This window comes from Rana temporaria, chromosome 5, assembly GCF_905171775.1.
Source record: "Rana temporaria chromosome 5, aRanTem1.1, whole genome shotgun sequence".
In the NCBI taxonomy this organism is placed as follows: Eukaryota; Metazoa; Chordata; class Amphibia; order Anura; family Ranidae; genus Rana; species Rana temporaria.
Genome location: NC_053493.1, coordinates 163,243,226 through 163,263,623, shown reverse-complemented (window position 1 = coordinate 163,263,623; position 20,398 = coordinate 163,243,226). Strand labels below are relative to the sequence as shown.

At 45.7% G+C, this 20,398-nt stretch overlaps 1 protein-coding gene across 1 annotated transcript in view; it reads left to right on the top strand.

Annotated features, from left to right (window-relative positions):
• The window catches only part of LOC120940448 (ATP-binding cassette sub-family A member 13-like), a 277,073-nt gene that overhangs the window by 126,531 nt on the left and 130,144 nt on the right, over positions 1 to 20,398 (top strand). Inside the window, exon 5 of the mRNA XM_040353322.1 lies at positions 15,213 to 15,363. Within this exon, the coding sequence (XP_040209256.1) occupies positions 15,213 to 15,363 (151 nt within the window). The remainder of the gene's footprint in view (positions 1 to 15,212; positions 15,364 to 20,398) is intronic.

Below are 20,398 nucleotides of genomic sequence, written 5' to 3'. Positions count from 1 at the left end.
GCCCCCACCGCCATCCTCGGTGAGGGAACCAGGAAGTGAAGCATTGCGGCTTCACTGCCCGGTTCCCTACGGCGCATTTGCGCGAGTCGCGCTGCGCTGTGCTCACTGGTCCCCGATGTGTTCTGGGAGCCGTGTGTTTCCCAGAACACAACTGGGGGGGATCTGATGTCCTGCCCGCTGTCTACCCGCAGACTGTGTGGCCAGAAGTGGGTGCAAATACCTGTCTTAGACAGTTATCTGCACCCCCCCCTGAAAGGTGTCAAATATCACACCGGAGGGGGGGAGGGTTCCGATGAGCGGAAGTTCCACTTTAGGGTGGAGCTCCGCTTAAAAGTGTTTTGAAGGTGGCAGCATATGCGGATGACCTGCTCTTTTCCGTGACCAATCCCCATGTCTCACTCCCCAACTCCCCAACCTGGTAAGAGAAATTGAGACCTATGGAAGACTATCTAATTTGACAATCAATAACACTAAATCTGAAGCAATGAATGTGGCGGTCCCTGGCCCTATGGGAGATACAATAAGACTGAATTTCAGGTTTAAATGGGAGAAGGCACTAAAATATCTGAGTACATATATACCATCCAATATAAAGAATATATATGCGTTGAATTTCCCCCCACTGTATAATGCAATACAAATACTCTTAGATAAATGGCACCATGGGCTGCACTCATGGTTTGGGAGAAGCAACACAGTGAAAATGTGCATTCTACCAAAAGTGTTGTATCTGTTCCAGGCTCTGCCAATCTCCATCCCAGCAGTCTTTCTCTGTCAAGTGAATACCTTGTTTATGAAGTTTATATGGGCGGGGAAACGACCTAGAATTAAAAGAGACCTGCTGAGAATGCCGAAGAGTTCAGGTGGGATGGCAGCTCCTAATATAGTAAAATATTACAGAGCAACGCATTTGACAAGGTTGGTGGACTGGTGCAGACATGGGGAGTTTAAATGTTGGGTAGACATAGAGCAATATGTAAGCCCGATACTATTAACTAGAGCACCCTGGTGTTATGCGGCACTCCCTATATATCTCAAGAGACATCCTATAATAGGACCTACATTACAAATTTCAGCAAAAATATGTGGAAACCAGAAATTCTCACCAGGTAAATCACCATTGCTACCCATAATAGGAACCCCTAATTTTACACCAGGGATGGAAATGGGTACATTTGAAAAGCTTAGAGAGAAGGGCCTCTGTCAGGTATCAGATTTTTTGGAATCAGGTTGTTGGCCTTCCATTGGGGACCTAACAGAAGTTGGGGGCGCATTTGAACTTACATTTTGGCAGGCGCTTCAAGTAAGCCATTTTTTAAGATCGTTAGGGTCGGCAATGGTATTCCAAAGGCAACTGACAGTATTAGAAAGATGCTGTAGCGAGGTGAAACCACTCTCACGAGTGCTATCCAAGATGTATGGGATTTTGAACACCCCCCCCCCGGAAGAGTTTGTAATGCCAAGCATTAGTAAATGGGAGAAGGATATGGGGAGAATGTTCACCCCAATCCAACAGAAACAAATAATCTTCCTGGCATTTAACTCCTCGGTATGTTCAAAGACTCAAGAAGCCAACTATAAACTTCTTACACAATGGTACTACACTCCAGAAAGGCTACATCAATTTGATAAAGAAGTCGTGGAAAGCTGTTGGAGATGCGGCAGAGAGCATATTCTGGTCCTGTGAAAAAATGAGACATTACTGGGAGGAGGTACGGAGAATATCACAAAAATTTACTGAATATTTGATCCCAGATGACCCCGCCTTCTTTTTGCTACATTGCTCACAGATCCCGGTGCAGAGGTACAGGAAGTCAGTAGTGTGTCATCTGATTAACGTGGCAAGGGGGGGAGTCACCCTAAGGTGGAGAGACCCGAGGCCTCCCTCCATCGCAGGTTGGTTTAACTACTAGCCGACCGCGCACCGTCATTATACGGCGGCAGGTCGTGCGTGTGCCCGGCGGGCTCGATCGCCGCCGGGCACACACGATCGCTCGGTACAGAGCGAGGAACGGGAGCTGTGTGTGTAAACACACAGCTCTCGGTCCTGTCAGCAGGGGAAATGCTGATCTTCTGTTCATACAATGTATGAACAGAGGATCAGTGTTTCCCCTAGTGAGGCCACCCCCCCACAGTAAGATAACACACAGGGACATACTTAACCCCTTCCCCGCCCCCTAGTGTTAACCCCTTCACTGCCAGTGGCATTTTTATAGTAATCCAATGCATTTTTATAGCACTGATCGCTATAAAAATGCCAATGGTCCCAAAAATGTGTCAAAAGTGTCCGAAGTGTCCGCCATAATGTCGCAGTACCGAAAAAAAATCGCTGATCGCCGCCATTACTAGTAAAAAAATATATTAATAAAAATGCCATAAAAATACCCCCTATTTTGTAAACGCTATAACTTTTGCGCAAACCAATCAATAGACGCTTATTGCGATTTTTTTACGAAAAATATGTAGAAGAATACGTATCGGCCTAAACTGAAAAAAAAAAATGTTTTTTTTATATATTTTTGGGGGATATTTATTACAGCAAAAAGTAAAAAATATTAATTTTTTTCAAAATTGTCGCTCTATTTTTGTTTATAGCGCAAAAAATAAAAACCGCAGAGGTGATCAAATACCACCAAAAGAAAGCTCTATTTGTGGGAAAAAAAGGATGCCAATTTTGTTTGGGAGCCACGTCGCACGACCGCGCAATTGTCAGTTAAAGCGGCACAGTCCCGAATCGCAAAAAGTGCTCTGGTCTTTGGACAGCAATATGGTCCGGGGGTTAAGTGGTTAATAGGATTCAGGAGGTAGGAGCAATGGAAGATTTGGTCCTCTCCGCTCATAATAGGAGGGAACAGTATAATGAAACCTGGTCAGGATGGAACCTATTTATTAGCTCTGACGAAGGGAAGAGAATGTTTGAAGAGTATTAAGAGGAGAAATGGAAATGTATAGGAAAAGGAATATGGTATGTCTGAATAAGGAGAGCATTCAAGTCCGTAAGCCCTACATCTCGGGGGAGGAAGGGGGAGGGACGAGAAGGGGGAAGAGAGGGGGGGATTTTTTTTTTCTTTGGGGGGGGGGGGGGTTGGGAATTGGTATAAGGGATAAGAGAATAATGAAATGGGAGATGTGACTGTTTAGATCTGTAACTGATGTACGATGAATTTTATGGAATATGTATTTTGGTCTGTATGTGTATTATTACCTGGTGTTGTTTCCTGTTTTCTATTTGATAAAATAAAAAAGGTAAAAAAAAAAAGTGTTTTGAAATGAACCTTTGACAGACTCAATAAATATTTAGATAAAGTTTAGCTGTATACACAATTCCTAGAGTCTAAACAATGGGTTCCATTAGATAAGGCTGATTTCTCTGTGAGAACAGTCAAGTTAGGTATCTGTGTAACCTTTATGGCCGTGGTGGGCCTATCCTTTAATCTACCCAACAAGGACAGGTAAATATCTTTGGTTTCGTGAAAAGGAGCATTATTGTTCAGGAGAACTTTGCCTGGTGGTTGTGGGGGTCTGTGGGCGGGGGGCTTATCAGAATCTGGAAGACCCCTTTAACAAAGGGAACCCCCATATCCTGGCCCCCCCCTATGTGAATTGGTAAAGTGGTACACTGTACCTCTACCATTTCACGAAGGAAGTGTAAATAGTTTAAAAAAAAACACACAGACACCGTAGAAAAAAATCCTTTATTAATAAATATAAAAATAAAATCCAGCGATGTGAATCCACTGTCTCCTATCCAGCGATGGATGATCTCTCCAGCGATGGATGATCAGCGGTCCGGTCCAGCGATGCAGAAGATCCATCCATCCAGAGTGCAGCAGGGGAGCTCCACTCTCCGCTGGACACAGCCCAGCGGAATGACGCCCTGGAGCTGTGACATTACTTATATAGGGGAAGCGGCCACCCGTCACGTGACCCCGCCCCCACTGACGCACCCTCGTACGTCACTGGGAAAGACCCTGAAAGACCGGGCTTTCCCAGTGACGTAGGAGGGTGCATCAGAGGGGGCGGGGTCACGTGACGGGTGGCCGCTTCCCCTATATAAGAAATGTCACAGCTCTAGCGCGTCATTGCGCTGGGCTGTGTCCAGCGGAGAGTGGAGCTCCCCTGCTGCGCTCTGGACGGATGGATCTTCTGCATTGCTGGACCGGACCGCTGATCATCCGTCGCTGGAGAGATCATCCATCGCTGGATAGGAGACAGTGGATTCACATCGCTGGATTTTTTTTTTTTTTATTAATAAAGGATTTTTTTCTACGGTGTCTGTGTGTTTTTTTTTAAACTATTTACACTTCCTTCGTGAAATGGTAGAGGTACAGTGTACCCCATTACCAATTCACATAGGGGGGCAGGATCTGGGGGTCCCCTTTGTTAAAGGGGTCTTCCAGATTCTGATAAGCCCCCCGCCTGCAGACCCCCACAACCACCGGGCAAGGGTTGTGGGGATGAGGACCTTGTCCCCATCAACATGGGGACATCCTCCCCATGTTGAGGGCATGTGGCCTGGTGCGGTTCAGGAGAGGGGGGGGCGCACTCTGTCCCCCCCTCTTTTCTGCGGCCGGCCAGGTTAATGTGCTCGGATAAGGGTTTGGTGTGGATTTTTAGGGGGACTCCACACCATTTTTTTTAATTCGGGGTGGAGTTCCCCTTAAAATCCACACCAGACCTGAAGGGCCTGGTATGGATATTTGCGGGGAACCCTACGTCATTTTTTTTTTTTTACGTCGGGGTTCCCCTTAACCACTTCCCGACCGCCGCATGTAGATATACGTCGGCAGAATGGCACGTACAGGCACATTGGCGTACCTGTACGTCCCTGCCTAGACGTGGGTCGGGGGTCCGATCGGGACCCCCCCACTACATGCGACGGTCGGATTCCTGCGGGGAGCGATCCGGGACGACGGCGCGGCTATTCGTTTATAGCCGCTCCGTCGCGATCGCTCCCCGGAGCTGAAGAACGGGGAAGCCGTGCTTCACTGTGGCGGCTGCATCGATCGAGTGATCCCTTTTATAGGGAGACTCGATCGATGACGTCAGACCTACAGCCACACCCCCCTACAGTTGTAAACACACACAAGGTGAACCCTAACTCCTACAGCGCCCCCTGTGGTTAACTCCCAAACTGCAACTGTCATTTTCACAACAATGCAATTTAAATGCATTTTTTGCTGTGAAAATGACAGTGGTCCCAAAAATGTGTCAAAATTGTCCGAAGTGTCCGCCATAATGTCGCAGTCACGAAAAAAATCACTGATCGCCGCCATTAGTAGTAAAAAATAATAAAACTATCCCCTATTTTGTAAACGCTATAAATTTTGCGCAAACCAATCGATAAACTCTTATTGCGTTTTTTTTTTACCAAAAATAGGTAGAAGAATACGTATCAGCCTAAACTGAGGAAAAATTTTGTTTTTATATATGTTTTTGGGGATATTTATTATAGCAAAAAGTAAAAAATATTGCATCTTTTTCAAAATTGTCGCTCTATTTTTGTTTACAGTGCAAAAAATAAAAAACGCAGAGGTGATCAAATACCACCAAAAGAAAGCTCTATTTGTGGGGGAAAAAGGACGCCAATTTTGTTTGGGAGCCACGTCGCACGACCGCGCAATTGTCTGTTAAAGTGACGCAGTGCCGAATTGTAAAAACCCCTTGGGTCATTTAGCAGCATATTGGTCCGGTCCTTAAGTGGTTAAAATCCATTCCAGACCTGAAGGGCCTGGTAATTTAATTTGGGGGAACCCCCACACATTTTTTTTTTCTTTATGAATGAATCATCTCTGTAATTGCCAGAGCCGACAATTCATTAGAGCCGCAAAGCCGGTTTTAAATGCCTTTTTTTCTATCAGAAATTACACTTTGTGCAGGGACAGTTCTATGTACGGGAAACATGCGTTTTTTCACATGCTGACTTTACACCCCCCCCTAGGTATGAAATTTAAAGTAATATTACACTTTTATTGTTTCACTTTTAGCATTATTAAATTCACTGCTCCTGAAAAAACGGCCGTTTTTAAAACTTTTTTTGCATTAATACATGTTTCCTGGGACAGGACCCAGGTCCCCAAACACTTTTTATTTCAATAACTTGCATATTAGCCTTTAAAATTAACACTTTAGATTTCAAATGTTCAAGTCCCATAGACTTTAACAGGATTCTAAAGTTCACACGAACATTTGGTGTGTTCGCAAGTTCTGATGCGAACCGAACAGGGGGGTGTTCGGCTCATCCTTAGTGTGTACATATTAAGAAGGGTAAGAGCCTGGTTGTTAAATAATGCAGATAGAATAATATATCTTGCATCAATGTCAGTTTCAACATGCGATAGTTGGAAGCACAGAGAGGCTTTAACGGCAATCATTAAGCCAACTTTTTTCTTAGCGGCATTGCCGTAGAAATAATGAGAAAATTGTTTGTGGGAACATTACGGGGGATTACGAGAAGACAAATGCATCTCCTGTACGCAGAGTATATCTGACTGTTGGGACAGGGACAAATTATGTTTAAAAGAGGAGTTTTGCCCATTGGCATTGATTGAGGTTATAGTAATTGCCATGGCAGCATTGGAGAAGGGAGCATAGTAATGTGAGTAGAAACTAAACCTATTATACAGACATTTGGTGTGCAATCAACAAGTAACACAGAACATACCAATATATTCCAATATCATATCTGGTGATCAGTAGAAGCTGAGAGGTTTACAGTAACAAAACAACAAGAGCAAAATGTAACCAAAGAGCTAATAGGTGTGCTTAGCACCCTTTGTACCTTGGGAGTGAGAATCATAAAGAAAAAAAAAAACACTGCCCACTACAGACGCTAAGTTTAAGCACTACAGCATTAACTGTTATTTAACCGGGTAGGATTCCTGGGCCAGGAGAAGGGAGAACAGTAGAGGTTTTCCAAGTAAGTTTATGATTTTCTGTTTGTGGACCACGTCTCACAGTGATGTTGCAGTGGCTCTTGCTGCTTGGAAGGAGGGGGAGGAGTGTTTATAAGGCCCCAATTCAGCAGGCATTTGATGCCATCCTTTGGTGAGGTGATAGGGACTGGTTGGTTTTGGTAAGTAACATTTAACTTGACTGGGAAGCCCCATTTGTAGGGAATGCAATGCTCCTGCAAGATGGTAGTGACTTGTTGGAATTATTTGGGTCTCTGAGCCATAGCGGCTGAAATGCCGGCAAAAAGTGAGACCCTTGTGTGTGGTTCAGGGAGGCGTGGTGAGGATCTGTATGCTCTTTGGATCTGGTTCTTAATATGATAAAAATTTATCCGAGCCAACACATCCCTTGGGACATCTGTGGGCAGATATTGGGGTTTAGGGATTCTGTGTGCTCGGTCTATGGTTAAATCTATAGTGGTAAGGTGAGGCAAAAGCTTAAGGAACAGGTGTTGTAAGTAGGTGGTCAGTTTGGCGGGTTTTATTGATTCTGGTATGCCGCAAAACTTTATATTGTTCCATCTTGACCTATCTTCTAGGTCATTATTTTTAGCGGCCATGGGGCAGAGATCCTCCGTTTGGCATTCAAAGGCATCAACTAATTCATTATTGGCTTTGGAGTAATCACTCACCTGTCCTTCAATAGTATCAGTGCGCTCTTCCACCTGGTCCACTCTGATAGTTAGGTTGGATATGGAGGATTGCAATTTCTTTCTGAAGTTCCTTTTGTAGGGAAATAAGCATTCCCATTTAATGTGGCCTCTGATGCTGGATAATCACTAGCAGGGAAGGAAGCTAGTGAGTCAGAGTCAGGAACATGCTCCTCAGTGTTATGTAGCCCAGTTTGTGCCCAGCTTTACTGCCTCTTCGTAAATAGTGCCTTGTCAGGGGAATGAGGCGGTGTACAGTACGCTTGGCTCTATCAGGAAGAGGCTGTGGTGAGGAGCTGGGAGCCGGTGTAGAGCTGTTCATAGTGTCAGGTTCAGTGTCACTGTGTGGATCGCTGGAGCCTTGTGATGGCGGGTCCGCAGCGCTACCAGTGCCATGTTGGCTGGAATGCATGGCGGGGAAGAAATCTGTGAGGCGGCACAGAGCTGAGGAGTTTTCCTTTGTCCCGGTCATATCGGGTGTCGCAGGTGTAGTGAGCTCCCTCCGGTGTCTGAGAGAGGAGAAGGGAGTTCCGGTGAGCCGGTTATTGCCTGTGATGGGACAGAGCTGTGGAGTCAGGCGGCCATCTCGGTCCACAGTAGACATGTGCACATAATTTTTTTTCGTTTTTTTTGTTCCGTTTCGTATTGTTCCGTAGGTTCGTTCCCGTTCGTTTTTCGTAAGACGCCCGTTTTCCTGTTCGTTCCCGTTCGTTTTTCGTATGACGCAATTTTTTCGTATACCGATCGTTTCGTATTTTGGTTACCGTTTTATTTTCGTACATGCGGGATGGTTCGTTATTCTGTTTAATTCATGTTCTTTACTTGTTAGACAATAATTTTCGTGAATTTTTGTCATTTTGTACTTTCGTAAATATATCGCGGGATTCGCGGCACTTTCAACACGCTGCTCATTCATATTAACTTTTGTTAAGCCCCATACACTTGGTCAGACTTTTTTAACAACAAACATAAAAATGTTCGTTTTTAAACTCCATCAGAAAACCATTTTTGGGTTCCAGGTTCAAAAGTCTGGCCAACTGATCTCCCTTCAGATGAAAATCCACAGAAAAGTTTATTTGGCTTTACTGTACTACTGTACTCAGCACAAAAGAGAAGCTGCTTCACTAACTAACTACACTCACTGCCCATTCAAAAAAACGAAAATTACATCTTATAACAAAAGATTTGCATTCTGTATTTTGAAACCAAATTACGAACAGAAAAAAGGAATTCAGAATACAGAATACAAATCCTTTGTTATAAGATGTCATATGAACATACAAACAGAAAAAGGATTCAAACAAAATACAGAATGAAAATCTTTTGTTATAGATGTCATATGAACATACAAACAGAAAAAGGATTCAAACAAAATACAGAATGAAAATCTTTTGTTAGATGTCATATGAACATACGACTGAAAATCAAAATACGAACAGAAAAAGGATTCAAACAAAATACAGAATGCAAGTCTTTTGTTATAGATGTCATTTTCGTTCTTTTGCCGTTTTCGTTTTGTCGTATTTTCGTCAGATTGTTCGTTCGTATTTGCGGTTGTTCGTTATGCGGCTCATTCGTAATCCCGTCGTTTTCATATTTTGGTGCTTTAATTTTTTCGTATGTACACATTATTCTGCGGGTATGAAAATGAACATTTTCGTACGAAAACGGGAATGCACATATCTAGTCCACAGCTAGCCACATCCCCCACCCCGAGTTGCCTACTCTTGGAGTATTACATTTTATAGAGTGTCTACACTTAGGGGCGCCTCTCTCTCTTCTCTTTTTTCTATGTATTGGAGCCAGCTTCTGCTCCCTGCATGAGGCCTGCTCTTAGTGGATGAACAATCTTTTTTATGTACCCAGCTTTATATTGATTATTAGGACCACACTATTGGACATTTAGTGATTTATCTATTTTCTAGAAGTGTTCATTCTTCTTGTGCCTTTTTTTTCACTTAGTATTCCTTTGTCAGAAATAAGGGGCCAAATCCTCAGCCAGGCGGCGTAACTTAACTTTCAGCAGTTAAGTTACACTGACTTAAAGTTTTTACCTAAGTGCCTGATCCACAAAGCACTTACGTAAAAATTTCAAGCCGTGTAAGTTAAGTGCCGCCGTCGTAAGGCGTTCCTCCTCTCCGGGGGGCGTTTACAATTTAAATGAGGCGCGCTCCCGCGCCGGCCGTACTGCGCATGCGTGTGACGTCATTTTCCCGACGTGCATCGCGCGAACGTAATTGACGCCGGGCGGCTTTGTGGATTGCGACGGGACACTAAAGTTGCGACGGGGGAAAACAAAGACGCGCCGGGAAAACAAATAATTAAAAAAAAAAATGACAGCGTTGCTCAGCATGCATTCCTGAGAGGGAGAACTCCATGCCAATTTTCAAAGAAAAAACCGGCATGGGTTCCCCCCCCAGGAGCATACCAGGCCCTTAGGTCTGTTATGGGTTGTAAGGAGACCCCCCTCCGCCGAAAAATCGACGTAGGGGGTCCCCCTACAATCCATACCAGACCCGTATCCAAAGCACGCTACCTGGCCGGTCAGGAATGGGAGTGGGGACGAGCGAGCGTCCCCCCCCTCCTGAGCCGTGCCAGGCCGCATGCCCTCAACATGGGGGGGTTGGGTGCTCTGGGGCAGGGGGGCGCACTGCGGGCCCCCCCACCCCAGAGCACCCTGTCCCCATGTTGATGAGGACAGGACCTCTTCCCGACAACCCTTGCCGTTGGTTGTCGGGGTATGCGGGCGGGGGCTTATCGGAATCTGGGAGTCCCCTTTAATAAGGGGGCCCCCAGATACCGGCCCCCCACCCTAAGTGAATGGATATGGGGTACATCGTACCCCTATCCATTCACCTGTAGGCAAAAAGTAAAATGTAGTAAACACACAACACAAGGGTTTTTAAAATAATTTATTATTCTGCTCCGGATGCCCCCCCTGTCTTCGTTATTAGCTCAATTACCAGGGGGGGCTTCTTCTTCCACTCTCCAGGGGTCTTCTTCCACTCTCCGGGGGTCTTCTCCGCTCTCCGGGGGGGGTTTCTTCTTCCGCTCTCCGGGGGGGGGGGGCTTCTCCGGACTCCGGGGGGCTTCTTCCATCTTCTCCCCTCTTCCGCTGTTGACTCGGCGAACCCCGGTTCTTCTGCAGATGTCCGTTGCCTTCTTCTTCAGCGCTGGCTGCCTGCTATCTTTGTGTGTTAGCTCAATTTCTAACAGGCAGCCGGCGCGGTCTTCTGTGACGTCAGGGTCTTCTGTTCTTCTCCCCTCTTCCGATGTTGCCTCGTCGCCTCTTGTCGCTGCAATGATGGAAGCGCGCCTTGCATCCCATTTATATAGGCATCACCGTCCCATCATGCTCTGGCAGGTACCCACGTGGTGGGTGCCTACCCACGTGCACCCACCACGTGGGTACCTACCGGAGCATGATGGGACGGTGATGCCTATATAAATGGGATGCAAGGCGCGCTTCCATCATTGCAGCGACAAGAGGCGACGAGGCAACATCGGAAGAGGGGAGAAGAACAGAAGAGGAGACCCTGACGTCACAGAAGACCGCGCCGGCTGCCTGTTAGAAATTGAGCTAACACACAAAGATAGCAGGCAGCCAGCGCTGAAGAAGAAGGCAACGGACATCTGCAGAAGAACCGGGGTTCGCCGAGTCAACAGCGGAAGAGGGGAGAAGATGGAAGAAGCCCCCCGGAGTCCGGAGAAGCCCCCCCCCCCCGGAGAGCGGAAGAAGAAACCCCCCCCGGAGAGCGGAGAAGACCCCCGGAGAGTGGAAGAAGACCCCCGGAGAGTGGAAGAAGAAGCCCCCCCTGGTAATTGAGCTAATAACGAAGACAGGGGGGGCATCCGGAGCAGAATAATAAATTATTTTAAAAACCCTTGTGTTGTGTGTTTACTACATTTTACTTTTTGCCTACAGGTGAATGGATAGGGGTACGATGTACCCCATATCCATTCACTTAGGGTGGGGGGCCGGTATCTGGGGGCCCCCTTATTAAAGGGGACTCCCAGATTCCGATAAGCCCCCGCCCGCATACCCCGACAACCAACGGCAAGGGTTGTCGGGAAGAGGTCCTGTCCTCATCAACATGGGGACAGGGTGCTCTGGGGTGGGGGGGCCCGCAGTGCGCCCCCCTGCCCCAGAGCACCCAACCCCCCCATGTTGAGGGCATGCGGCCTGGCACGGCTCAGGAGGGGGGGGGGCGCTCGCTCGTCCCCACTCCCATTCCTGACCGGCCGGGTAGCGTGCTTTGGATACGGGTCTGGTATGGATTGTAGGGGGACCCCCTACGTCAATTTTTCGGCGTAGGGGGGTCTCCTTACAACCCATAACAGACCTACGGGCCTGGTATGCTCCTGGGGGGGAACCAATGCCGGTTTGGATTTTACAAATTGCCGTGGAGTTCTCCCTCGGGAATGCATACCAAATGCCGTCGCTTGAATGGGCCTTTACAAGGTGTGACTAACTTTACACTTTGTAAAAGCAGCCCTAGTTTTACACCAGGCAAACTAACACTTACGGCGAAAAAACTAAGCACAAAAGCTTTGAGGATCGCCCTAAGTGCTAATTTGCATACTAGAAGAGGCATTTCGACTCGAAATGCCCCCAGTGGCGGATGCGGTACTGCATCCTAAGATCCGGCAGTGTAAGTCCCTTACAGATGTCGGATCTTCTGCCTAACTTAGGAAAACTGCTTCTGAGGATCAGTTCCAAAGTTAGAACCAGAGATACGACGGCTTACGCCGGAGTATCTCTTTTGTGGATATGGCCCAAGGTGTGTTATTTTGTAATGTTATGCCCTGTACACACGATCACTTTTTGTGATGAAAAAAAATGTCATTTTTTATCATGAAAAAAAATGAAATTTTTCCAACTTCATCATTAAAAATGATGCTGCCCACACACCATCGTTTTTGAAAAATGATGAACAAAGTGACGGCACTCTAAAGGGGAAGTTCTATTCGCCTTGAGGCTGCTTTTAGCTGGTTACTTGTTAGTAAAAGACGATTTGTGCTTTTTTGTCTGTTACAGCGTGATGAATGTGCTTACTCCATTATGAATGGTAGTTTTACCTCCCGTCTCAAAACTTGCTTCTGGGCATGTGCGGGTTTAAAACGTCATTTTTGCCCACACACAATCATTTTTTATGACACAAAAAATGACATTTTAAAAAATGACATAAAAAATTCAAGCATGTTCGAATTTTTTTTTTGTCATTTTTCAGAAGACATAAAATGACATTTTGCCCACACACGATCATTTTAAATGACATTTTTAAAAATGTCATTTTATTTCATCACAAAAAGTGATCGTGTGTACAGGGCATTATGGATTTTCTTCAGTTTCGGATATTTTTTTGCCTGAACTCCATTCTGCAGGACTTGCCCTGACTCCTGCTGTATTTTTTTTTACTATATTTTTGCTTTTCTCTTTCAATTCAATGTTCAGTTTTGGCGACCCTAAAAACAACCTCTAGATACACCTATGTTACAACTATGGGGTTGATTTACCAAAACTGCAAAATCTGGTGAGGCTGTGCATAGTAGCCAATCAGCTTATAACTTTAGCGTGTTCAATTAAGCTTTGACAAGAAAACTAGAAGCTCATTGGTTTCTGTACAGAGCTTCACTAGATTGTGTACTCACCAGTTTTAGTAAACCAACCCCTGTACCTCTCTTTTGCCAACTTCACCTTGATGGAAAAAAAACCCTTGACCTAACTGATTTTGTTTTCTTTTCTTATTTTCAATATTGTTCTTTATTGGAGTTTCAGAAAGGTACATGCATGTTATAGCCATAACTGTAATAACAGAAACAGATGTTCCGACTAGAAACAAACTCTTCTAACAAGCATCACTGTGTTAAAGCAAACAGTAGTTGATTAGGGAGAGGTTCTAGATGGAGAAGGTGGGGGGGGGGTGGGAAGGGGGTGTAAGGGATCAGGGGTAGAAGAAGGGAGGAGGAAGAAGGGCACCAGCAGACCTGAGTTAGAGATATAGATGTTCAATGAGTATTTCATATCCGTATAGTTATACTTGAACAGTACATTTTTGTATGCATTATTGCCTAAGTGTGAAATCTGATTTGAAAAGGTTTAATTTAGGCAACTTCTTTGTATTGTATGCACTTATTACGCAGAAAGTATTTTGCTGCAATAATATATTTGGCATCAGTATAAGCCTACAACTGTATGTGTGTGTGTGTGTGTATGGGGCAGATCCACAAAAGGATTACACCGGCGTATCTACTGATACGCCGGCGTAATTTTAAATTTCCCACGTCGTATCTTTGTTTTGTATCCACAAAACAAGATACGATGGCATCTGGGCGTGATCCGACAGGCGTGCGTCTTAGTATGCCGTCGGATCTAAGCTGCAATTTTTCGGCGGCCGCTAGGTGGCCTTCCCGTCGAAATCCGCGTTGAGTATGCAAATTAGCTAGTTACGGCGATCCACGAACGTACGTCGGCCCGGCGCATTTTTTAACGTCGTTTGCATTCGGCTTTTTCCGGCGTATAGTTAAAGCTGCTATATGGTGGCGTACTCAATGTTAAGTATGGCTGTCGTTCCCGCATACAATTTTGAATTTTTTACGTTGTTTGCGTAATGCCGCGTACACACCATCACTTTATGTGATGAAAGAAAACAACGTTTTTAAAAACGTTAATTTCAATGACCGTGTGTGGGGGAAAACGTCGTTTTATGTCTTGTGAAAAACGAAAAAAAAAAATTGAAGCATGTTTCAATTTTTTGTGTCGTTTTTCAAAACGTCGTTTTTTGTTTCACAAAAAATCACAGTGTGTATCAAAAAACGACGTTTAAAACAACGTTTTTAAACCCGCGCATGCCCAGAAGCTAGTTATGAAGCGAGCTTCAATGGAAAAGAGTGGTGAACTTAACCTCGCTTTGCTAGAGCATTGTGAAAAAACGATGGTGTGTAGGCAAAGTTTTTGAAAATTGAAGTTCACAAAAAGTGATTAGTCGTTCGCGAATAGGACTTTGCGTAGAATGACATCACCGTCGTAAGCATTGGCTTGTTCCGGGTTAATTTCGAGCATGCGTACTGGGATACCCCCACGGACGGTGCATGCGCAGTTTTAAAAAAAATGTGTTTACGTCGGATCACGACGTATTTACATAAAACAAGCCCCCATCACTTCCATTTGAATTCCGCGCCCTTACGCCGCATCAGATACACTACGCCGCCGTAACTTACGGCGCAAATTCGTTGAGGATTCAAACCAAAAAAAAAGTAATTTATAGCGGCGTAGTGTATCTTAGATACGCTACGCCCGGCGCAATAATGCGCCGTTGTATGTGGATCTACCCCTATGTATGTATATATGTGTGTGTGTATACATATATATATATATATATATATATATATATATATATTTATATATTGTCACGTGAGAGAATAGAACCAGAAAGAAAACATAGTAGTAGTTTCAGCTAGGACTTTATACTTGTAGGTTTCTCATTGCATGCTCAAAATGTCCACACCTTATTTGTGTTATGACTCATACCTTTTATACATGAAGATTAACTGGACATATTTAAATCCTGAATGCTAATTCAGTAATATATTTTTATCTTATTTATAGAAAGGAAGTGAGCATCAAATCTGCATACAATGAAGATATCATAATTGGATATTGCCCACAGAATGATGCCTTAAATAACTTTCTGACAGGCCGGGAGCATCTTTATTATTATTGTAAACTTCATGAGATTTCAAAAAGGGATATTCATAAGGTAATCATTCATTATATTGTCCTAATAGATTTTAATGTATATCTTCTATATATGTAACTGGGTATTGGACTCCCTTTAAAGGATATGTTCACCTTTTCAAAAAATATAATACATGCAAATCTCTTTTACAGGTAAAAAATGTGCATTTCTATTGGAAACCTGTAAAGCATTGCACCTGCGAGCAGCAGATTGTGGGTGTAATGTAGGTCTCATGCAGACTCTGGGGTAGATTCACAAAGGAGATACAACGGCGTATCTCCAGATACGCCGTCGTATCTCTGAGTCTGGCCGGTCGTATCTATGCGCCTGATTCATAGAATCAGTTACGCATAGATTTCTATTAGATCCGACCGGCGTAAGTCTCTTACGCCGTCGGATCTTAACTGCATATTTACGCTGGCCGCTAGGGGCTCGTACGCTGATTTACGCCTAGAATATGTAAATCAGCTAGATACACGATTTCAAGAACGTACGCCCGGCCGACGCAGTACAGTTACGCCGTTTACGTTAGGCTTTTCCCGGCGTAAAGTTACCCCTGCTTTATGGGGCGTATATGCGGCGTACCAATGTTAAGTATGGCCGTCGTTCCCGCGGCGAAATTTGAAAAATTTACGTCGTTTGCGTAAGTCGTCCGTGAATGGGGCTGGACGTCATTTACGTTCACGTCGAAACCAATGAAGTCCTTGCCGCGTACCTTGGAGCAATGCACACTGGGAAATTCCACGGACTGCGCATGCCGTCCACGGTCAGGGTTAATGTACATAACTAATGCCCACCTCTTCACAATTTGAATTAGGCGGGCTTACGCTGGCCTATTTACGCTACGCCGCCGCAACTTTCTTTTGAGAATATGGCACTTGCCTGTAAAAGTTGCGGAGGCGTAACATAAATAGGATACGTTACGCCCGCACAAACATACGCCATTCTACGTGAATCTACCCCTCTGTGTGTAAGCTGTCTGCTCGTACCTAATAGGAGCAGGCAGTTACACACTGACAGGAAGCCTCAGTGACCTACCTAGAGCACTCAACAGCACCCTGATAGTTCATTGAGAACTACAAGCTGACAGCTGCAAAGTCTGTCAGTACTTGTACTTTCTCATTCACAGAACCCTGGTTTCTGGACACCTCTCATTCACCAGAAACCTGCTCAGCCCTCTTACCTGCATATGTGCTAGGTGTCCCATATTTTCCAATATATTCCTGATATGTTTATATGTGTATTTTCTGTTTTTGTTACACAATGGCCAATGTGTATTTTTTGTTTTTGTTACACAATGGCCAACAACGTCTGCTTTACTACCTCTGTTATTGCTAGACCAATGATCAGTGTTGGGGTCACTGCCGGCCTTAGGTGTTCAGGCGCCCTGTGCGAGCTAATCCTGTGCCCCCCCCATCTTCACCTCTTGCCCCCTGGTCACCTAAACATACACAAAGAGGAAAAAAATATTTGTAACAAATAATTTGTTTTAATTAACTTTACATTACACAGCACCCTGCATCTCTGGACTCCTTTACATTACACAGCCCCCTGCACCCCTTTACATTACACAACACCCTGCATCTCTGGACCCCTTTACATTACACAGCACCCTGCACCTCTGGACCCCTTTACATTACACAGCACCCTGCATCACTGGACCCCTTTACATTACACAGAACCCTGCAGCTCTGGACCCCCTGCATGCTACACAGACCCCCCTTCAGTGCAGACCCCCCTTCAGTGTATCCACCCCTTCAATGCAGACCCCCCGTTCAGTGCAGAGCCCCCCTTCAGAGTAGCCCCCCCTTTCAGTGTCGCTTCCCCCATTCAGCGTAGCCCCCCTCGTTCAGTGCAGCCCCCCCTTCAGTGTAGCCCCCTCGTTCAGTGCAGCCCCCCTTCAGTGCAGCCCCCTGTTCAGTGTAGCCCCCCTCGTCCAATGCAGCCCCCCTTTAGTGTAGCCCCCTCGTTCAGTGTACCCCCTGTTCAGTGCAGCCCCCCTTCAGTACCTCAGGGTGGCGGCACATGCACAGAAGGGTCCCCTCCCCCTGTTTACACATTAACAGAGAGGGGGGAGGTGGCTTAACTCGGCTGTGCCTGTGTGACATCCGGGATCGCACAGACAGGCAGCCTCCCCTTAGTACGCCTCTGGATGGCCACACGGCGCCTCTGTTGCCCATGGCACCCTGTGCGGCCGCACAGCTCGCACACCCCAAAGGCCAGCCCTGGTTTGGGTCACAAGCCAAGGTCGGTGCAGGAGAGAGTTTCATAGTCAAGGTCACAAGCCAAGGTCGATGAAGGAGGAGAATTTCATAGTCGGGGCACAAGCCAAGGTCGATGCAGGAGGAGAGTTTCATAGATCAGGCAGGATTGTCCAATAGATCAGGCAGGGAGATGTCCAGCATCCCAGATAACTTAGCAAGAAACGTCAATGCCAGACAGTCACATACCTTGTAGTAGAGACCAACATGCAGGGAGCGGCATCTCGTAAGCCTCTGACTTAAGAGCCCCTGGTAGAGTAGACAGGGATCAAGAGTGCAAAGGGACACAAGCGCCTGGCTGGTAAGCTGGAGTAGAGGGCTGGATGCGGCTACTGGAAGGTGCATCGGGGTCCAAGCAGGATACAGACAGCAAGCCAGAAACTGAAGACAGTGGCATGGCACTTGTGAAGCAGGAGACAGGCAGGATGAAGCAGACCAGGTCAAACACAGGCTGGCAGATCAGGTACCAAGGCAGAATCCAAAAGAGAAGTCAAAGTCCAGGCCGGATCAGTTCATCAGGCGGACAGTGATCAGAGTTAAAGGGAAAGCAGGAGCGAGGTCAGTAATAGCCGGGATCAAGGGCAGGCAGCTAGCAGGAGTAGTCAGGGGAAGCCGGATCCGGTAACCAGAAGTAATCAGAGTATACAGGTACCAGGGAATCTTCAGGAACACGCTGTAGCCTGGACAGCAAGATAGTGGGAAACCTGGCTTCTTTAAATAGGCTGTTTTGGCGAAAAGTGCTGTCACCGTGCGTGCGCGCGCGAATCGCCCACGTGCCGGACCGGGATTCCACTGGCACTGTTGTTGGTGGGCAATTTGCTCAGAAGCCTTTCTTGACACAGATACAGAAGAGGTCCCAGGTTTGAGCCCAGGTCCTGACAGTACTCCCCTCCTCCCAGGACGTCCTCTGGATGTCTAATGCCACGTATACACGATCGGAATTTCCGATGGAATAAAATACGATGGAATTTTCCGTCGGAATTCCGATGAAGCTGACTTCCATCAGTCTTGCATACACACTGTCAGACTAAATTCCGACCATCCAAAATGCGGTGACGTAAAACACTACGGCCCGGATTCAGAAAGGACTTACAACGGCGTATCTCCAGATACGCCGTCGTAAGTCCAAATGAGCGCCGTTGTATCAATGCCTTGATTCATATAGGCAGTTACGCCTGAATTTGGCCAAGATACGACCGACGTAAGTCTCTTACGTCGTTGTATCTTGGGTGCATATTTACGCTGGCCGCTAGGGACACTTCTGTAGATTTACGTGTCGAATATGCAAATGACCTAGATACACCGATTCAGAAACGTACTTGGCTACGCCGTTTACTTAAGGCGTCGGTCTGGCGTAAATTTACCCCTCATAAAGCAGGGGTAAGTCATGTTAAGGTATGGATGTCGGAAACGCCGGAACAGTGTCGTATTTTACGTCGTTTGCGTAAGTCGTACTTGAATGGGGCTTGGTGTATGTTACATTCACGTCGACAAAGCATTGAGCCGACGTATCTTAGGGAGTATTTGCGACGTGACTCTGAGCATGCGCGCGCATGCGCCGTTCGATTGGCCATGCATTTACATGGGGTCGCGCTTCATTACAATACAACACGCCCACTGCCTTGCTACTTTGAATTACGCGGGCTTACGCCGGCCCATTTACGATACGCCGACGTAACTTTGGGAGCAAGTGCTTTCTGAATACAGTACTTGCCTCTCAATGTTACGTTGGCGTAGCGCATAGGAGATGCGTTACGCCCGCTCAAAGATACGCCAATGTATCTGAATCGCGCCCTCTGACAAGCCGAGAAAAATAAAGTTCAATGCCTCCGAGCATGCGTCGACTTGATTCTGAGCATGCGTGGGTTTTTTCTCCTGTCGGAGCTGCACACAGATGATAGGAATTTCCGATCGGAAAAAAAAAACATGTTCTATTTCTAAACACCGATGGAAAAAAGTCTGATGGGGCCCACACAGGATCAAAATTTCCGATGAAAAAAGTCCATCTTTTTTTTTCATCGGAAATTCAGATCGTGTGTACGCAGCATTAGGGCCAGGTTTTTGGGGAAATTCTCTGGTGAAATGCTCTTATTGATCTAGGGGCATGGATTTGCTTCTCAGGCTCCCAAGAATCCTCCTGTGGTCCATAGCCTTACCATCTTAATAGGTATTGTAGTTTACTGATGTTTACGGGAGCCAAGAATTGTATCCAATATGAATTCTTCTTCCCCTTGCACCTGGATAGGGTCTGGTGGGGGATGTGTACTACCAGAAAATATTATTTCTAAAAGGCTTTAAAATAGCCCTATGAAAAACAGGATGGATATTCATTGAAGGTGGTAGTTGAGGTTTGTAGGCCACAGGAATAATTTGTGCAATTACTTTGAAGGGTCCAATGAACTTAGGACCACGTTTCTGAGAAGAAAGTTTAAGTTGGAAGTGTTTAGTGGATAGCCAAACCTTATCACTTAATGAATAGGGAGAAATTATTCATCTGTGTCTATTTGCAATTATCTTATAGGATTGTTGAACTTCGTGTGAGGTTTACTTCAGTAATTCCTGATTATTTTATAAACCAGACACCCTTGCATTTACAGTTGGTACAGATGACTATATGGGAACTCCAGGGATAAAAGCTGGATGACATCCATAATTGGCGAAGAATGGGCTTTGAGAGATGGAACTATGGCAAATTCTGCTAATGGTATATCATAGTTCTGTTCTGCAGTTGTCATTTGGTGGGAATAAAATGCACATGGGTGTAATAATTATTTTTTACCAATTCTCTGAGAAAG